The 18,206-nt window shown below is 34.2% G+C and overlaps 4 protein-coding genes across 6 annotated transcripts; 2 read left to right on the top strand and 2 right to left on the bottom strand.

Moving 5' to 3' along the window:
- Positions 1–268: 268 nt before the first annotated feature.
- Positions 269–4,675, bottom strand: LOC120637030 (nuclear fragile X mental retardation-interacting protein 1). The gene is made up of 3 exons (XM_039908616.1): positions 3,986–4,675; positions 1,840–2,104; positions 269–1,149 (listed from the first exon to the last, which is right to left on the bottom strand). The coding sequence occupies exons 1-3, from the start codon at positions 4,190–4,192 to the stop codon at positions 305–307; spliced, it is 1,317 nt and encodes a 438-aa protein (XP_039764550.1). The 5' UTR covers positions 4,193–4,675; the 3' UTR covers positions 269–304.
- Positions 4,676–4,750: 75 nt separating this feature from the next.
- Positions 4,751–6,755, top strand: LOC120637033. Of its 2 annotated transcripts, none has more exons than XM_039908621.1 (4): positions 4,751–4,789; positions 4,995–5,086; positions 6,203–6,281; positions 6,589–6,755. In XM_039908621.1, the coding sequence occupies exons 1-4, from the start codon at positions 4,766–4,768 to the stop codon at positions 6,694–6,696; spliced, it is 303 nt and encodes a 100-aa protein (XP_039764555.1). In that variant the 5' UTR covers positions 4,751–4,765; the 3' UTR covers positions 6,697–6,755. The 2 variants fall into 2 exon arrangements, with proteins under 2 accessions (XP_039764555.1, XP_039764556.1); XM_039908622.1 differs by having other exon boundaries at positions 4,782–4,918.
- A 14-nt stretch (positions 6,756–6,769) lies between these two features.
- On the bottom strand, positions 6,770–7,924 carry LOC120637032 (probable RNA methyltransferase CG11342). The gene is made up of 2 exons (XM_039908620.1): positions 7,786–7,924; positions 6,770–7,717 (listed from the first exon to the last, which is right to left on the bottom strand). Exon 2 carries the CDS (start codon positions 7,668–7,670, stop codon positions 6,942–6,944), a length of 729 nt encoding a protein of 242 aa, XP_039764554.1. The 5' UTR covers positions 7,671–7,717; positions 7,786–7,924; the 3' UTR covers positions 6,770–6,941.
- A 3,046-nt stretch (positions 7,925–10,970) lies between these two features.
- On the top strand, positions 10,971–13,624 carry LOC120637031. 2 transcript variants are annotated; one of them, XM_039908617.1, is made up of 4 exons: positions 10,971–11,288; positions 11,366–11,558; positions 11,647–11,866; positions 13,349–13,624. In XM_039908617.1, exons 1-4 carry the CDS (start codon positions 11,016–11,018, stop codon positions 13,434–13,436), a joined length of 774 nt encoding a protein of 257 aa, XP_039764551.1. In that variant the 5' UTR covers positions 10,971–11,015; the 3' UTR covers positions 13,437–13,624. The 2 variants fall into 2 exon arrangements, with proteins under 2 accessions (XP_039764551.1, XP_039764552.1); XM_039908618.1 differs by having other exon boundaries at positions 13,335–13,420.
- The last annotated feature ends 4,582 nt before the right edge of the window (positions 13,625–18,206 follow it).

Below are 18,206 nucleotides of genomic sequence, written 5' to 3'. Positions count from 1 at the left end.
TGATGAGGCCAGCTATTGATTAATAAGGACAATTACAGTCAAGAGGATCGGACAGGATGTCGCAATCGGATCCAGGTCGAGACTAGCTCCGTTTAAATGGTTTGAGGGCTATATTCTGAAATAAAAAATACGGTATTAAGTTCGTGCCAAAGACATTTTATCTTCGTTTTAAGTTCATAAAAGCTGTACTCAAAAACATTTCATCCTAATCAATCCATTACCGGATCACTACAGGGGCACGGGTATCAGGGATACAAAAACTACTTAATATTTCAGTTATAAATATATTTCTTGATTTAAAAATTTAGCCCTTTTCGAAATACTTATTTTTTACAACATATCGCACACATTGTAGTATCACATTTCGTTCATGTTGTATTTCCCTGTGTAATAATTTTTCCAAAAGAGTTGAAGGTATTTTGTTCCTTTTTCTAATTTCATACTTTTTAGTTGATGGTCCATTTAATTTCTTAGATAACTCTTTTGTAAGTTTTATCTTAGGAGTTTTATTATTGTTGTCAACAGGCAAAGTGGTTCCTTCTTTGCTGATTTTGAATTCCTCAGGACTACTATCATCATCAGCTGCACCTTGACAGATTGCAACTTGAACATCGACGTTTTCACACAATTTTTCCGCATCATAATTTTTTTTTGGCTGGTTCTGTGTGCTACTTTTGTCATTAATTGGGATTTCTTGCGATTTGGCATTATTTAGTGGTTTCTTTGTTCCTGAACTGTATGAATTTGTTTCCACTTCCTCATCAGATGATGCATAACAATTCATTAAAGATGTTATTGCACTACATACTGTGGGTTCTATAATAGTTGATTCTTTTTGCACTGCGTCAGTATCATTATGTAAGTCCTCATCATCGTCTATATGTACACAACATTGATTTTCAGATTCTGGTTGTTCCTCCAAATCATCATCTTCAATTTGCAATGATTGGATGCCGCCAAAGGGTTTTAAAGTCCTTCTGTCCTCTATATGAGGATCTACTTTACAAATTTTCTTAGGAAATTTTGAGTTTTTAGATGCATCTGTTGAAATTCTCTTTCTGTTATTTGTATTTATTTGATTATGCTTTCCTTGTGAATGTTTTTCTCTGTGTGTCTGCGGAAGCTTTTGGTTTGTTCTTTGTCCGAAGTCTGGAATATAATAAATAAATCAATATTAATAAAGAAATAGTCAATTGAAGCTACCTATTACTATCAGGGCTCTTGACTGAAATCAAATTATTACACGCTGCATTTGAATACATTGGCTTACCTTCACATCTGCTATTTATTTAATTTTTATGAATATATTTTCTAAACCAGCAGCTACAGAATAGCAGTGTTTTGAAACCTGACACTTAATGCCATATTTGAAAATTTTCATTGCTTAAAACATTAATTTGTATTGATACCAGCTATTGATAAGTTAATGTGTAGCCACTACTTTAGTAAAATAACTAAATAATATATAGATTTACAGAAAATCCACCTTTAGGGCTGCAGTTAGTTCTTTATTTTGGGCCTTGGCAACCACACACCAACAAACTATTCCATGTATGATGCCACATAGAAACTTATGAGGGGTATCTATAACTGCCCAGCTTAAACCGCTACAATCTTACTATAGCATCACATTAATTCACAGTGAGATTGCATTCAAGGGCTCACTTGTAGCAGAATAAATAACTAATTAATTTTAGTTTTTTGAAATAAAAAATTAACTAATTAGGACATGAAAGCTGATAGTTAATTTAAAAAAAACTAATTCATACATGCAATACTGGTTTTGTATCTACCAGTATTTCAATGGTATTAATAGATGTACTGGAATATTTTAATCACCTTGTTTATAATTTTTTCTGCTTTGTCCATATTTCATTCCCATCTTTTCACCTCTGTTAATTTTTTCTGTATTTTCAGCTTCTTTTTTCTTAATGTTTTCAATTGTAGGGTATTTTCTCTTTCTCTCTTCTCTCCACTTTTTTACATCATCTGGATTATTTAGTTTGGCTATTTTTTGAAATAAACCAGTTGAGTGTTGCATTTGTATGTGTTTAGTTATTATTTTTGGATGTGCAATAAATTGGCATCCGTCAATGTTACATTTCTGAAAATCAAAACCATCATTCAAATTATTATTTCACCACAGAAAGACATTTGAATAGGCAAAGTACATTGTGCTTTTTTGGCACTACGAAAAGCCATAAATCAAAAGAAGAAGAAGAAGACATTTGAATACTTTTGTTCAGTCAACAAAAATTGTGTTCCCATTATAGGTAGTGTATTGCATAAGCTCTATTTAATGAGAATCATGTCTGTCACAATGGAAAAGCAAATCAATGAGCTAATAAATCCATTTGTCCTATCCTTCCATGTAAGTTTCTTTCTTTGAGGCACTTGTTTCTCTCTTAGTTGGGAGGTTCAATATTGATTTATAATTTCTTTTGCTTGTATAATAAACACTGCAGCAATCAGCATAAAAGCAACAGATTTTTGATTGTATCTCATTTTATATTTGTTAGAGTTTCATGTTCCCCTTTACCAACAAGTAAAGTAATCCTACTAATATTATAAATGGGAAGGTTGGATGTTTGTATGTTTGTTACTCAATCACACAAAAATAGCTGAATGGATTTGGATGAAATTTGGCATGTTCTTTTCCATGTCAAAGGCTACACCTTTGACATGGAAAAGAACATAGGCTTAACCCCTTAAGTAGTTCCCGAGGGTAAATTGAAAGTTGTTTATAAGCTTTGCTGCGGGCAGAGCTTTGCAATTTGGTATGCATGTCACATAATATGCTATGAAAAGGACATCTACTTTCTATACCAATCTCTCAAATAGTTTCTGTGGTAAGATTAAAAATTGATATATAAATGTATATAATTGTTATATAAGTGTATAGGAGTATTCATTAAACAAAAATATAAATTTTGTAACTCTACCATGTTCAATGCATAATAGCTGAAATGCAAAACTGCATCTATTTTTCTCTATTACAGCTCAAGCGACAAAACAGGTGTCAATTTTATTTAATTTTATATCACTTCTTACATGTCATTGTTTGTTGGACCCAATTCTGAAATCCATGCAGACAAAGTTGCAGGCAGAAACTAGTTAATAATAATTTAAATATTGCCTCATCCATTATTATATAAATAAAATAAGTACATAGTCAATACAACTAGCTTGACAAACTGTAGTAAGACTAAATTAGAAACTGATCAGGGAAAGTAAACTAAAACTTTATATTGCTCAATTGTTACAATCACAATGTTAATAATATCTATAGATAATTTTACATTGCATCATCAGGTATTTTGTAAGGAGTTTCAAATACCACAGTGTAATACGGTGCCACTTGGGTTAAGCTACTCCCTGCAACTTGTTTAATATTTTAATAGTGTAACGAAGGGGCATGTTAAAATTTACACATTTCAATACTTGATATTTTTGACCATAGTTAAAGAACTAGTATGATCCATCCCAGTTGAGGTAGATTTGAGACATCGAGGGAAATAAATGTAACATAAGGTTATGCAGTGTTTTGTTATACTTTAACTGAAAGCATTGTTTATGTTATAGCATGAAAAAGCACTGAATACTATTGCTAATAACTATATAACAATTTGTAACGCCTCTAAAATAAGTCCAACATGGCTATCATGGGCAGGTAATAATTATCTGACAGGTGAGATAAATATTTAGCCTTAAAATTTTGATAAACACACAATAACGCACTGGCGCAAAAGTGAAAATAATATCTAAATAATATAAGTGTAATAATAAACGGGGGTATATGTCTCCTATGCAATTATCACGAGCAGGTGGATACATTAATTATATCCCCTGATATCATTTTTGTCTCCTGCCTGTGCTAGCTCTGCTGAGACTAATTCAAGTGGGTTGGATCTTTTCCGTTTAACTATGCCCAATTTCATCAATTATTTTATTATCTATTATCTAACTATTATGAGTTTGTAGGTACCTGATGTTGGAGTTTATGATTTTCAAGAAAGTGTGCGGTGGTAAATCCTTTATCGCATGTTTCACACCAGTGTTGGAAATCGTAGTTTTGTTGAGTATTGCCTTGCCCGTGCATTTTTTGTGGTCGATTCCATTGCATATTCTCTTTGTACATTTTATAAGTTATTTCTGGTCTTCCGACGTTCCAGCTTCCAGTAGGTCTATACATAGTGGTTATGACTTTGATTGATCAATAATCCGCTCTCCAGAAATCACAAAATATACATTGAAATTTAAAGTTTCAAGTAGAAGCAGGCAGCACATTCAAAATTCATGTTTCCAGGTGACAGTCCACAGTTTCCACTAAGCCCACGTGTTGTTCTATTTTGATTTCTAAACTGTATGTGTTCAACTTAAACTGACGTTACGTTACGTCACTAGCGTTACCAATTTAGCCCACTAATTTTTTTATGCTTTTTTTGCTTATAATTATTTAGCACCTAACCTAGGTTCTGTATCTGAGCCCTAGCCAAATTTCAATCCCCTAATTTGTGAAAGAAAACTCTATACTAGCATAGTCTAAATAATGTTAAAAAAAATCTTGTAGTAAATATACAAAAATAATGAGAGAAATGTAAACAAAACTAAACGAACTCAAGCGAGTGCCCTGTGCTGCCCGATTTAAATTTCAATAAGTTCACAACTGTTCATCTTTAAGCAAAACTTAATTTTTCTTAGCACAGATTTAATATTTTTGTATATACTCGGTGTCGTAGCAGTAGTCTATAGAAAGAACTGTCAAATGTCAATCGGTAATAAACAAATAGTACTTTTTATTTTCCTTTTTTCAAAAGCGATTTGCATAGATTTTCACTTGATTTAAAAATTATACTGATAAACTCTTCCTTCTAATCTGCAAATATTCAATATAAAAATGAATAATTCTGCTGCAAAGGTATTTTTAACGAATTCAAGTTTAAATATAAAGTTGTTATTAAAAATACACAACATTATTTTAAATTGAATTTCAGGTTGGAGAAATATTTACTGAGGCAGGTGCTGCTTTCAATAAATTAGCGGAAATGACAATGATGCTTCATCCAATGGCAGAAAATCAATCAAGGTATCCATTCAAATTTTTAATTTGTGTAGTTAAGCAATATAATTCAAATAAATTCCTGGATTAAAATCCTGACATAGCACTTGCCCCTGCCTCCAGAAGTGCCTTATCCATAGGTAACAATGATGAAATGTTATATGGACTTACTACACTACATGCACCTATATGCACAATATGTACATTGAGCATATAGGTGCTGGTGGTATATGCTGTTGCATATGAGTAGTTACAAACTTGTTTCTTTTACTGTCACAGACCTTTGAAAGGGCAGATAAAGTATTGGTTAACTACACAACTACTATGTTATGCTTATTGGTAGGAAGGTTAAGTTGGAAATGGTAGAGTTGCTACAAACAGACTGACTTGACGTTTCAAAAGTGCTTACAAACTGGGCCTACTTGAAATAAATGAATTACTTTTCTGTTTATTTGTAAGGCCCACTAAGAAAAGTCATGCACTTAAGTTAATCACTGACAAATAATGTTTGAAATTAATAAAAAAAAATTAAGTATCATCCATCATGAGTGGTTCAAAGGGCACAAGGGTAAATATTGGATTGAAAGCACAAATTAGAATTAAGTGGTTGAAAATGAAAGAGGCCTCATGTGTTCTTGGTTGCTTAATTTAATTCTAAAATTATTGATTGTATACATATTAAACCAATATACAACTTTATAATGAAGCTTTTGTTTGTTGTATTACAACTGTTTTTGATGAATAGAACTCGCACATAAATATTTGATTCAATAGCCCTCTCCCATATGCAGTTAGAGATTTGTCATATTTATGATTTGATTTAAGTATATTATATCTTAGTGGTATTAGATAATAGCTGATTTAGATCCTTAATTTATGCAGCAAAAAAGTAATGCTTGCAATTTACAAGCATTACTTATATGTATAGGTATATAAAATGTTTCCAAGCTTTACTAATTTAAATATTAAGATGTTGATAACATAATAAAATAACCAGCTTCTTATACTTGTTTCCTTTGGCAACTTTTGGCCCAATCCAGGTTCCTTCATATCCATAGCAAACATGATTACTTTTACCAAAAAGGGGAGATTAGAATACTACTGAATAACAAACCTTGTCAAAAATTTATGTATTTTTTTTAGTTCCCAGTCAAAAACACCTATTAAAAAGAAAGTACATGAGGAACGAATGGGACCAATTAACAGCAGCAGTTCAGGCCAGGTTTGTTTCAATTGAACATGTGAGGAAATTAATATTTTAATTTTTTTTTTATTACATGGTTGTAATGTTGCAGTAACTTATGGTCCCAGTTGTTTTTGCACATAAATAGGCCTGTATTTTACATAAATATGTTACATACATACTTTCAGATGTTTATTCAGTCATCCAGAGACTGATTACAAAGTTTGGCCACACCATTGCTGCAGTGGATTAGATTTTAGATTTAATATAAATATTTTTCCTTCAATTATGTTATTATTTAGATTTGCAAATAATAAATAATTACATAATAATTCTTTCTCTTTAGGTCACTCTTAACATGCTAAATGCCCCTGAAACTGAAATGGATGTTGAAGGAGTTGGTAATGATGTAAAACTGGAATTTGAATCAAGCACAGAAGAAGTGGCAGCTTAAATGGTTATATTATCTAGTTTAATGAAGGTATAATAATAAAAATCTAAAAAAAAAAATAATTTAAGCTGTTTATTTTAAAATTATTATGATATTATTAAGTAAGAACCAACTAAACTACATAATAGTAATTAAATATTTAAACATATGTTACATACTTATTTAGATTCTTAATGTTAGCCTTTTGTTTAAAATTAATAAAGCTTGAGTTAGTCCTTATATGGAAAAATACTATCCATCATTTCTTTTTATACAGAATCTGATTTCAAGTGATAGCTTTGTATCTTTCGGTTCCATGAAGATGATGCAGATTCAAAAACTTTAGTATGTGTGCTATTGTTCAAGATGTCCTCTATTGTTTCATCCACATTGTTTCTAATTCTCAAAAATTCATACAGCTCAAATTCTTTGCCAGATTTCTTCATTCTTCTCTGAGCATTTTTGTAACATTTCCAGGGTTGCGGTTCTATGATCAAAGATCTTGTGTTATCTTTAAGAAAGTTTAGAAGTTTTATAAGTTCCTCATCACCATTATTAATATGTATCCACATGGTAACAGAGAAACAAAAAATTACATCAAACATTAGTGTCTTTTGTGTTTCTTTATACTCCTGTATTATCTGGCAACCTGCATCTGATACTATATCACAAGTTAGAAAAGATATATCACAGATATGGTTTCCTTCCTTGGCCCTTTCTATTAAAGTTGGGTCAATATCAATAGCCAAAAGTTTTACAGTTTTGTTGCAATATATACTTTTTAAATAATAATATAAATCCTTCGTTAGTTCTCCTGTATTGCAGCCTATATCTAAACAAATGATTCTTTCATTCTCTGTTAGCGGAAACATTTTTGGATCTAAATTATTTGTTCTCTCCTTTGAAGGGTGAAATGAGTAATAGTTGATGAAGTTACCAAATTTAACTGCACCAGGATTTTTGCCATTGTATGTCAGCTCACTGTTATGTATTGGCATTTTAAGTTGGAACTTTTATCTTCTAGTGCTCGAGTAGAATCTAGATCTACTAGTTGAGAGTTTCAAATATATTTAGAAAAGATTTTTTCTTGCTAAATTGTATCTTATTTCAAAATGTGAAAAGTTTGGTTCGATATAATTAAATTTTAATTTATCGAACTATAGGATTGACGTAGTGTATTTCCGATTAATTGTTTAAATTTTAAAAACGAAGTGTTAATTTCAATTCAATTTATGTTCTGTCACCTTGACAGTTGATACTTAACACTCACCTTGACACCAAATCACAGAGCAGTAAATATGTATATTTTTCTTTATTCTTTCAAATAGGAAAAAGGCAAAGGTATATCACCGTACAGCCAACCAGTAATTAAATAAAATTACAAATTTATTGGAATCACACAACGGCACGATAAGAGACCGTAGAGTTTTCAATCAATTTCTAACTAGCTTAAATTAAGCTCTGCGCATCTGAGTGAGTGGAGATGTATCATACCTTTTTGTATGGATGCCGACATTCCTATCCAAAATTGAAGTAGGCGGCACGGGCGGTACAAAGCAGAGACGTGAGCGTGTCACGCAGCGGAGTCGAGAACAGATGTGATGTGATTGGTCGGCAGCGTGCAATGATCGGCGCCTCTAGTTTTCCGCGTCTCGCAAATCTAACAGTGGTATTATACCGGCGAGACAGGGATTGGAAATGCGAGAAGTTAGTTTTTCTCGCAAGACCACGATGTGCGTGATTTGTATATCCGGTTTGCGTAATAATAAAAAGGTATATTGCTGTATGAATGGAGTAGCCATTCATACAGCAATATACCTATTTGGGCTATTGGGCCTATTTGGGCTATTTATGGGCCTCATAAAAAGGCGCAGAGCCACTCAGCGGGCGATGGAAAAAGCTATGTTGCCAGAAATGAGGAGATCCGTAGAAGTTAGCAACATAGCTTATAGAGTCGCGAAACTAAAACGGCAATAGGCTGTAACTGACATATAGGTCAGAAAAACCTATGGACTTTGGGGTCTCAAATCGGACCTCAACAGTTTTATTATAAATACCTATTATAGACGATATATTACCTAATATATAAGACGTCCTACCAGTTAAAGCACCGGGTCCAATTAAAAAGAGCCTCCATCCAGGGACCAATTACACACACATCCAAACCGGTCCAGCCGATTAGGAGTTAGTTGATATATTATTTTAAAGAAAGACTAGCAATTGCCCGCGACTTTGTCCTACGACCGTAGCTATCGCCCGCCCGTTGCTTGAATATAAGAGTCAGCATATTGTAAAAAGCTTGTAGTCTCTTTGAAAAATTAGGGTATAAATAAATATACAAGGAAAATACACACATCTTGCCTCAAAGTAAGCGAAGCTTGTGTTATAGGTACTTAAATGATTGATGAATATTTATTTATGAATAAGAAACATAAATACTTATAATATATAGATAAAACTCTGAGACACTAAAAAGATTTCATGTTCATCACACAAACATTTTCAGTTGTGGGAATAAAACCCACTGCCTTGGACTTAGAAAGCAGCGTCACTGCCCACTGCGCCAATCAGCTGTCAAATTAGATTCGAAAGGAAAATAAATTGAATTTAAATTTATTACCATTTATATTTGTATAAGTACATAGTTTCGTGAATATATTTATTTCCGAAAGCCCAAATATATACGAGTAACTAAAATAACTTGAAAAATTACGGATTTTTACCTATATAGATCTATTGAGTCATCTATTGTTTATTTGAATTAAAGTGCATTAAGTTTTAAATAAATTAAATTTTTGAGACTTTTTGTTTGCCTAAATAAAATGAGAAAATTCATCAAATACTACACAATAAAAGATATTAATTACGAAATAATAGTTTTAAATTTAAGGGATGGGCTGTTTTCGCAAGCGGATGTTGTCTATAGGTATATCATAGTGTTCTATGTGTTCCCGTCCTGACGATTTGCACTTCTCTATTCGGAACATTCCGTGGTCGTTTGACCAAACAATGCGCTGCAAATTTCAAGGACAATGCTTGCAGCGATCTTGACATCTATTCAAGGTCGGTTGTTAGTGCACCATCAGGTCTGGCGTCGCGATAACGGAAATACGTCAGCGACCGTCAGCAGCGCATCAAGTGGTGCACTAATCATGAAAACATTTGCGTGGGAGATGTCGGGTAAAGATAATGTAGTAGTAGCTCGTCTAAACTGACACCTGGGCATGGTATTATCAAGATTACTTACACTTAAGAGTGATGCAAAGAGTATTGACTCATATGTGCCCCTTTTAGGTTTCTGTACCTATAAACAGACGCAGGAAACATGTCCAATTTTTCATGGTGCGAACATGCAGCGGAGAATGATTTGTGTGTGATGCTCATTTCACCTCAGAACCAACCAGCACACATCCTTCCTTATAATTGGGCTCTCCCACTTTTATTTCTTTCTACTTTTAAGCGCTTTTCATCCACGTCTCTGACACGTACCGCTAAGGCTTGGAACGCTCTTCCGGCATTGGTGTTTCAGCATACTGTCGTGAATGAATGCCATCAAGGCAAGATTGAAAAGGCATTTTCTAGACAAGCGCGCCCCAACTTAGACCTCATCATTGCTTTCCGTCAGGCATGATAGTCGACAAGCACAAGTCTGTCTAGTATAAAAAAACTTTAATAAGATAATTTTTACCAGTTAACTAATGTAAAACTAGGTGCCTACGCTTGTTTATATTAAAATGTATAACAGTAGTAATATTAAACGGTTACGAATACTTTCGACACGGTTCGATACGACTCTTACTTTCCTTTAATCGTAAATATCCGTAGTTCCTTATGTTGCGCATCCTCATCCAAGCCACGCGTTTGCGTGGACCATAAATAGCTCACGCGCAAACCGACCTTGCACCCTGTATAACTGTTATTAGAGATAAAATTACTACATTAACTGGAACTATTATCAAACAGCTCAAGCCGGCCGTTCGCGAGTGAAACGTGGGACCGAATCGTCCTAACGATGCACGCAAAATCACCGACAGTCACACGTTACCATACCCACACGTAAACCTAAAACACACATTAAAAATGGTAGAATATACGTCTATCTTTTTATAGTACATTTTATCGGAGAAATTGGCTTGGAAAATTGTTCTCAATCATTTCAAGTTCAGTTACGTAAGTGCGCGTGCAGGAGAATTGGTGCGGAATAGCGGATGTTTGGTGGTGCTCGTCGGTGAAGCGGCTCGCCGTTATAAGCTCGGATCGGCTCCCTCGACCAGCAGTCGACGTTTGGCCACCCTCACATACGTTAATTTATTTCTAGTTAGTGTTATCAAAACTATACAAAAATGTGTGCATCATTTCGGATAGCCGTTGTATCAGTTATCTGTGTAGTTGTCGCGTCCGCTAATGTTCGCGGACCCCGAAGATCCCGGAGAATGGATGTGGAAGATTACTCACACAATGAAATCGACAGTGCCAGAGCAGATGAAAGCTCATGGTGGCCTTCAGCAGAGTTCGGCATTTTGCAGAAAGTTTACGACGATTGCAGTTCGCAAAAACATTTAACAATGTGCCTCAAGGGAAAAGCTCTTTCGGCACTGACGAAGGCAGTGGAGCAGGTGAATTGAGTGTGATAGTGATGTGATCAATGTGAAGTGAAAAAGATTGTGTTTTTTAATATTTTCTTGTTACGCAGGAGAGTGTACAGCTCGCTGATGGCCTGACGCTGGTAAAACAAGCAGATTCGCCAAGCGCAGTGGCGGAGCCTCGCTTCTTCCCCGGAATGTCAACTGAGGACAAGATCGACACTATGCTACGAACACGATTTGAGCAATTATTGAACACACACACAATTTCGATGGATATGACTTCCGAAGGTAGAGGTAGAGGTGAGTCCATAGTTATTCGATCTTTTTATATGATTAAGTTTATAAGTTTGTTTGGAAATTTCTTACTAATAAAATTAATATCTTCCAGGGAAAAAGGTTCTGCCCTATATGTTACTCGGTATTTTCACAACTGTCAGCATCGTTGGAGGAATGGCTCTTAAGACTTTAGCTGCCATTGCCGGAAAGGCCCTGATCGCAAGTAAAGTCGCACTAACGATCGCTGGTATCATCGCCCTGAAGAAGCTGTTCAGCCATGATGGAGCCACTGGCGAAACTACGTTCCAGGTTCACGCAGATGGCCACCATAGGTAAATATTATGTCATGTTTATCTCTAGCTGAATAAGAAAAGAAATCAGATTTGATTACAGTACAGTAACTAGAAGAACATAGCAAAAGGCAAAAGACAATTTAAGAGATATGATTGAAAATATAGATGTCTTTGAGAAATGGTACTAACACAGACTACATTTATATACCTAGTACCGACGAACAAACTGAAAACAAAGCTTTTATAACTCTTTAATATTTTTGTTACAATTAAATCGTTTGGTGCAAATATGTGTAAGGTTCTTGGCAACACTTTGCATGCATATACAAAAAATACCTAACATGGATTAGCTTTTACTTATTTCAGAAATTACAAATAATTGAAAGAAGAGGAGATGATAGAGAATTTTGCTTTAACAACATGGTGTCAAAACTTAAAATCGACATTAAGCTTAGTTGTACTAAGTTAATGAAGAGCAGATTTGAATCAGTTTTTCAAGTTCGATGTTTTTAAAGCGAGTCGATCAGGGGTCTCAATTCCTGTCCACATCAACTAAGTAGTAGAAAATATGACAATAGTAACATGTACATGCAGTTTATAAATCGCGAACACTAAAATGTAAATTTAAAGACTCATTATTGTTTAAAAAACAAAATTGATTGTATCTGATTTGTATGTAAGAATGTATGGACCTATAAAAGCCTATTTATTTATCTTATTCATTTCACCTTGAGTTAGCATTTTACTTTTGAAGTAAGGATCTGGAAGAAAATTATTTTAAGCTCGACATATTACGCAAATAACCAAAAGCAGAAAATGAAATTATAATAAAAAGTCCCTAATAAATAAAATGGGAATGGATCTCATACAAGAAATTTATTATTAATTTATGTAGTATTTTTAAAAGTTCAGGGCTATCGTTGTGATCAACTGAAAATATAGCAATTTTGTAAATCTAAGGTAGATTAAAAAAAAATTATTTAAATGACGATTTGAAGACCTATCAAAGTAGTACTTTTTGGAGGGTACTTTGAGGCCCAGGGTCTATCTTAAAGTTTGTGCGCAAGCTGTACCTAATATCGTATAATTATTTTAGTAATATCTTGTAGGAAAATAAATATGGATAATACGTTATATTTTTGCAAAAGTTTATTTCCTGCAAACGATAAATACAGCCGATAGATCGATGGCTTTCTAGAAACAGAATTTATTGCATTATATGTATTATATATCTTGCACATTGTCTAAGTTGTAGGTGTTTTCAAGCCGTAACTCAAGGTCTTAGTTCAAGATGAACTAGTTGTCTTATTCAAAACAGTTTTTTTTTTTTTTTTAATTTATTAGAGTTTAAACCTCATTATGTCAGATTGTAGGTAAAAACTACTTTATCTTATGTAGGTGTACGGTCAGTAGCTATATTTCCTTTAGTTTCTAGGATGTTCGTTATAGTTATAATCGTTATCGCTGTAATGTTGTATGTGAAACTGTTATGTTTTTTCAATTCTAGTCTTTAATTCGAAGGCGGAACTTATATGTGGTGAGGCCAGCGAGGTCGGGAGCGGTTGATCCTTACCGCTACTACGCGGAGTTAGAAGACTCAAGTGCGTAGCCGCCGGTGCCCTCCGCCTACCTCACACGCACACCTACCTCGCTGCTCCAGTCGACCCCGCGATGAAACCCATACAAAATAACCTCAAACCAAAGTGCCGTCCAGCTAATGGACATTCTATTTAAAACAACCCGATGTCCACCTTCGTACTCGAATCTACGTCAGTTAATAATTTAATGTAATTTATTTATTCGTGACTACGGTTGTAGGTATATTTAATTGTAATATAAATTATTTTAAGAGAAAATAAAAATAACTATAAATCATTTGGTCTTATTTTTACACTTATTTTATTTAACTTAAAATATTGCACATCATCAGTTCGTTATCTTTTTTGCAAACCTTATCGTTTATTTATGAACATAGCGATGACAGTAAAACAAAAACAATTAGCAGTGTCTCTTTATTAATGAGGAAAAATAATTAACTGCACTGATCCGCTTTCTTTACACGCTCTAGTAGAGAAGAGTCAAGAAATATGTTGAGATTTTCCATTAATGTGGGTGCAGTGGCTATGAACGTGGAAAGTAGAAAGTTCTAATCGATTCACTGCACATGCATGCACAGATACTACTAGAATGCCTAGATTTTTCTATTCCACTTTATTAAACATATTTATTATTTATTCTAAAATAATCAATGAACAAATATAGTAATCTATTTTTATACGCAACGCTTGGTTTTTCTTATTTATAGTTACTCAAATTCAATAATATTTTCACTGATTTCACATGGTATGAAATTTTCAATGCTTATAAATGAAACTATGGAATAGAAATCTACAGCATTAGATATGTATATCCTGTTAGAATAAATCCGGAAAATCGCGCTGCGCTTTCTAATCGAATGGACTTGAATTAGTTATGAAGGCATCCTAAGTTTATATCCCTCATAGGCAGATAACAGGCCACCTATGCAGAAGGGCAATGATAAAGCAGCGTGCGTTAGGCTTCGGAAGGTCAGCTCGTTGATTAGTCGGGCCCCGGTAAAGGCCGACCACATTGCACGTTTGTGCGCCCGAACGCTGTTTATAATGCAGATATGTGTTTGCCCAATCGCTGCACGGTACGTTGGCTATATGGCATAGTTAATGCGGCTCTAGTCTCTTTGCATACGCAAATATAGGGCGGACGGTCCAGCTCTGATTAAGCGGTACGCTGGCGGTGATGTTGGCTTCATTTCTGTTTTAGGAGCTACGTTACACTTGATTACTTTCACGGAATTTTGTAGTAAATACAGCAAATTTCTGTTTAATCAGGTATTTAGCTCGTTTCTACGGAGGACACATTGAGGCAATCAAAACTACCTATACTTTTGGTACCTCCTTTTTGTAGGTTTATTATATAGAGGTTGAGCATAGCGTAGTCCTAAATTAGAACCAATCCCTAATATTAGAACTTTTACAGGTCTAATAATTTTTCTCCACATAATAGTGGAGAAAAATTATTGTTAATAATTGTAATGATGTTGGAAAAGAGCAACTGTTGAGTTTCTTACCGGCTTCTTCTCGGTAGCATCTGCTTTCCGCACCGGTGAAAGAATCTTTTCGAAAGTGTTTATATTTGGCCTACTTTAAATAAATAAATTTTGAATTATAGGACCTCTATAGACGCTTTGTTTGTATTTCGTAAGTAGGATGCACGGGGATTACAATTCTTTATAGTTATACATAGTTAAAATGGCCTAAATGTGTGTAGGTAATTAATGTCCATACAAATAGGTAGTTAAAGAAGGAAGTAGAGAGTTCTTTTTAACAAACCAGACATTTAGTCATGCATAAAAGTTCCTTATAGCTAAAAAGGCATGCGTTAGTTGCCTTTATCACCGTAATGGCGTAATTATGTTCCAAATTATAGCTACCTACGTCTTGCCGGTTTATTATTCTGCATTGATGATTAGTCAGACGGATAGGGCATTCCTTTTATAGTTTATAGTTCTAACATTATAATTAACTAAACAAATTAATAACGTATACGCCGCTTTAGGTGTCAGGTCTCTTGAGTAAACCAGAATTCGTACTAGCGACTGGTGCATTAGCCGATATTACCTGCGTTCTCTATCTAGATGTCCATCAATTGCCACTTGCTGAATATTTGATGGTGTATGTCTCGAATTAGATCACTATACCAGTTATTAGATAAATAATATACACAACATCACATGATATAAAACAAAGTAGGTATTAGTAGGTATAAGAAGGAACCACGTAATACAAATATAAAGGACCGAGAGAATTCCCCTCTTCTACTTTTTTGGGTGGCGATCTGTCAGGGTTCAAAATACATCACTAGCATTAGCTAATCTGACATATCAAAGAAGGGTAAACTGCTTTGAGAAATCTTATTTTTAAAACCCTTCATAGCTATCGCAAATGCGTACCTATGTGAGTATCTAGATATGAGTATCTAGATATAGGCGATGGCGTATTTTGCGAAGTAATAGTGAAAAGACAGTTAAACTTTTAAAAGACTCGATTTAGTGCAATGGTTTTTATGTGTGTGGTGTGCATGATTCAAAAAATAGTGTCAAGAATGATGATTCTTCGGCCAAAAATAATATAAGTTTTAGAGTTATAGGCTCCTATTGCTGTACCTGCTCTGTCTACCTGTTCTTCCGTCGGTATGTTTATATGCAGGCTGCATTATGGTCCTTGAATAAAAAAAGAAAGAATTAAAAAATTCACAGAGTATGTTTTTCTATTGCCGATAAAGCAATAAATTAAAAGCCATATACAAAAAACGCGTTTTTGCTCGATCTAAATAAGGGCAATACATTGTCGGTACCTACTAGCGTTTCATGCGGTGCACGGTGGCACAGAATTCTTCGAAAGCGAGTGCATCTGACTTACACACTGCTCAAAATTACTGTCGAGATATAAAACCCAACTATCTATAAATTTAATAATTTAATTAATTAAATTCTTTTAATAATATATAAAAGCTTTATGTAATATTAAAAGAATTTAATTATTAACGTTGGGTACCTATTGTCCAGAGATAAGAGCATCGATGTAATATTTTATCTTATAGAAAGGTAAACATATGGATATTGAATAACATGAGGCTGCGGGCGTCAGTCGTAGAGCGAAGTTACTTTACGGGCCAATGGTCAAAGTATCCGACATAAACCTATTTTGTTCTCTTCTTATATTGGATATGCGCTCCCTTCAGCCGCCGCGCTGTCGACCGTTGTCCTTTGATGCAGGGCTGCCTGAAAAGTATAATAATATGATCATAACATACTCAAATGTTCTTTATTTCAAGTTACATACATACGTCTGTCTATTGCATAGACGCAGGCGTTACTTTGCGGAAATCCATAATATGAACAGTGTGCTTAATTTGTTATTATCCGCGATATTCAGGAAATCCTGCAAGGTGCAATTTATAGTTAAAAAAAGACGGGACAAGTCTTTATATATTATAACCCTATAAATAATATCTCCGCTCAACAACGAACTCAGAAGCGATATTTAAATTAGTAAATTACCGGGTTTAAATACAACACTATAGTAAAATAACTTAACGTAGTTTTTAGCCCAAAAAATTTTATATTCTTATGTTTAAAGCTTTTTTCAAATGAAAGAGATATTATTGTTTCATTGAAAGAGCAACTTCAAACGTTCCATTGCCTTCTCCGAAACAGAAAAAAATATGGTTTATCGTAAATACTTAGGGGAAAAAACTACTATGTAGATAAAGTTAAACGCGAAGCTTTTACTACTTAGGTATTATTAAATTAATGCGCTATTTATGTCGGACGTAGGAATATAGGTATTATAATGTTTTAGGATAACTTTATTTTTAAAGCTCATTTTTTGAACTGGCAGTCAGAGAGCTCGAACAACGTATTTATTTCATGGTTGAAACATTAACAATTTTTTGGATATCGTGTGGGTTTCTCACATTAATTCCTGCATCCTGGACCTGATACCGCATCGGGTTTCTGCTTCTTGCATAAGTTTTAAGTACTGCCGTGCATTGCAGTTTTTATTTGACCAACGACGACTACCTACGTCTTCGAATTCCCTTTTGTTTGTACTGTGCCACTGCTCACGGAATTCACTACATTATCTACCAACAAAATAATTTGGATCAGCTGTTATAAAAACACCGGTCTAAAATAAAATACAGATAAAATTAGTAAGATGTAACTAAGTTGTGTTAATGTGTCATAAATAAATAAAATTGATTGTGTCCAGCCCTACACGTTTGGGCGGGCCGCGCCGTGAGGAAGTTTTGATGGGAATTATGTTGGTACGTGCCAAAGCCATTATTGCTGCGAGAAAAGTTCATCAATTTCATTTCTATCTCCGTACACGTCCAGCGTTCTCTCCCCGCGCTACATATTACTAACTTGATATGTACTAGCCATTTAGATACATTGTTTCGTAGTCGTAGATAAAATTGGCTTTTGTTGTGTTGAAACACTAGCATGTACATTATTCACAAGTACTGGGTGCGAGTTGCCAAAAGAACCTCGCATGCCCTTTGTAACCAAAGCATTGTATGTCATCTAGAAAATAAATTATGATGAACAAGTAACTATTGTACCTAAATAAATATAAGCTTTTATTCCAGAACAAGTTAGCCCTTCATTGCAATATCCTATCATCTATAATTATAGTAAAACTGTAACGGGTCGAATTCTGTACAAAATATTTTACTGTCTGTCTGTTTGTATCTGGGCCGCGCATCACGCTGAAACTACGGAAAGAATTCAAATGAAACTGCACGATTTTAGTTCATACTACGAATTAGGACATAGGAT

The sequence above is a fragment of the Pararge aegeria genome, chromosome 3 (assembly GCF_905163445.1).
Source record: "Pararge aegeria chromosome 3, ilParAegt1.1, whole genome shotgun sequence".
In the NCBI taxonomy this organism is placed as follows: domain Eukaryota; kingdom Metazoa; phylum Arthropoda; class Insecta; order Lepidoptera; family Nymphalidae; genus Pararge; species Pararge aegeria.
This window is presented reverse-complemented; position numbering and strand designations above follow the sequence as displayed.

What these genes read in the sequence shown, in the direction of transcription:
- LOC120637030 (XM_039908616.1), bottom strand. Translation starts at nt 4,192, where the DNA reads ATGTATAGACCTACTGGAAGCTGGAACGTCGGAAGACCAGAAATAACT. An exon ending in ATCATAAACTCCAACATCAG is followed by an intron (nt 2,105 to 3,985) that starts GTACCTACAAAC and finishes TTTGATTTTCAG; the next exon opens with AAATGTAACATTGACGGATG. An exon ending in CAGAAAAAATTATAAACAAG is followed by an intron (nt 1,150 to 1,839) that starts GTGATTAAAATA and finishes ATTATATTCCAG; the next exon opens with ACTTCGGACAAAGAACAAAC.
- LOC120637033 (XM_039908621.1), top strand. Translation starts at nt 4,766, where the DNA reads ATGTCAATCGGTAATAAACAAATA. An exon ending in CAATCGGTAATAAACAAATA is followed by an intron (nt 4,790 to 4,994) that starts GTACTTTTTATT and finishes ATTGAATTTCAG; the next exon opens with GTTGGAGAAATATTTACTGA. An exon ending in ATGGCAGAAAATCAATCAAG is followed by an intron (nt 5,087 to 6,202) that starts GTATCCATTCAA and finishes TATTTTTTTTAG; the next exon opens with TTCCCAGTCAAAAACACCTA.
- LOC120637032 (XM_039908620.1), bottom strand. Translation starts at nt 7,670, where the DNA reads ATGCCAATACATAACAGTGAGCTGACATACAATGGCAAAAATCCTGGT.
- LOC120637031 (XM_039908617.1), top strand. Translation starts at nt 11,016, where the DNA reads ATGTGTGCATCATTTCGGATAGCCGTTGTATCAGTTATCTGTGTAGTT. An exon ending in TGACGAAGGCAGTGGAGCAG is followed by an intron (nt 11,289 to 11,365) that starts GTGAATTGAGTG and finishes CTTGTTACGCAG; the next exon opens with GAGAGTGTACAGCTCGCTGA. An exon ending in CACGCAGATGGCCACCATAG is followed by an intron (nt 11,867 to 13,348) that starts GTAAATATTATG and finishes TTTAATTCGAAG; the next exon opens with GCGGAACTTATATGTGGTGA.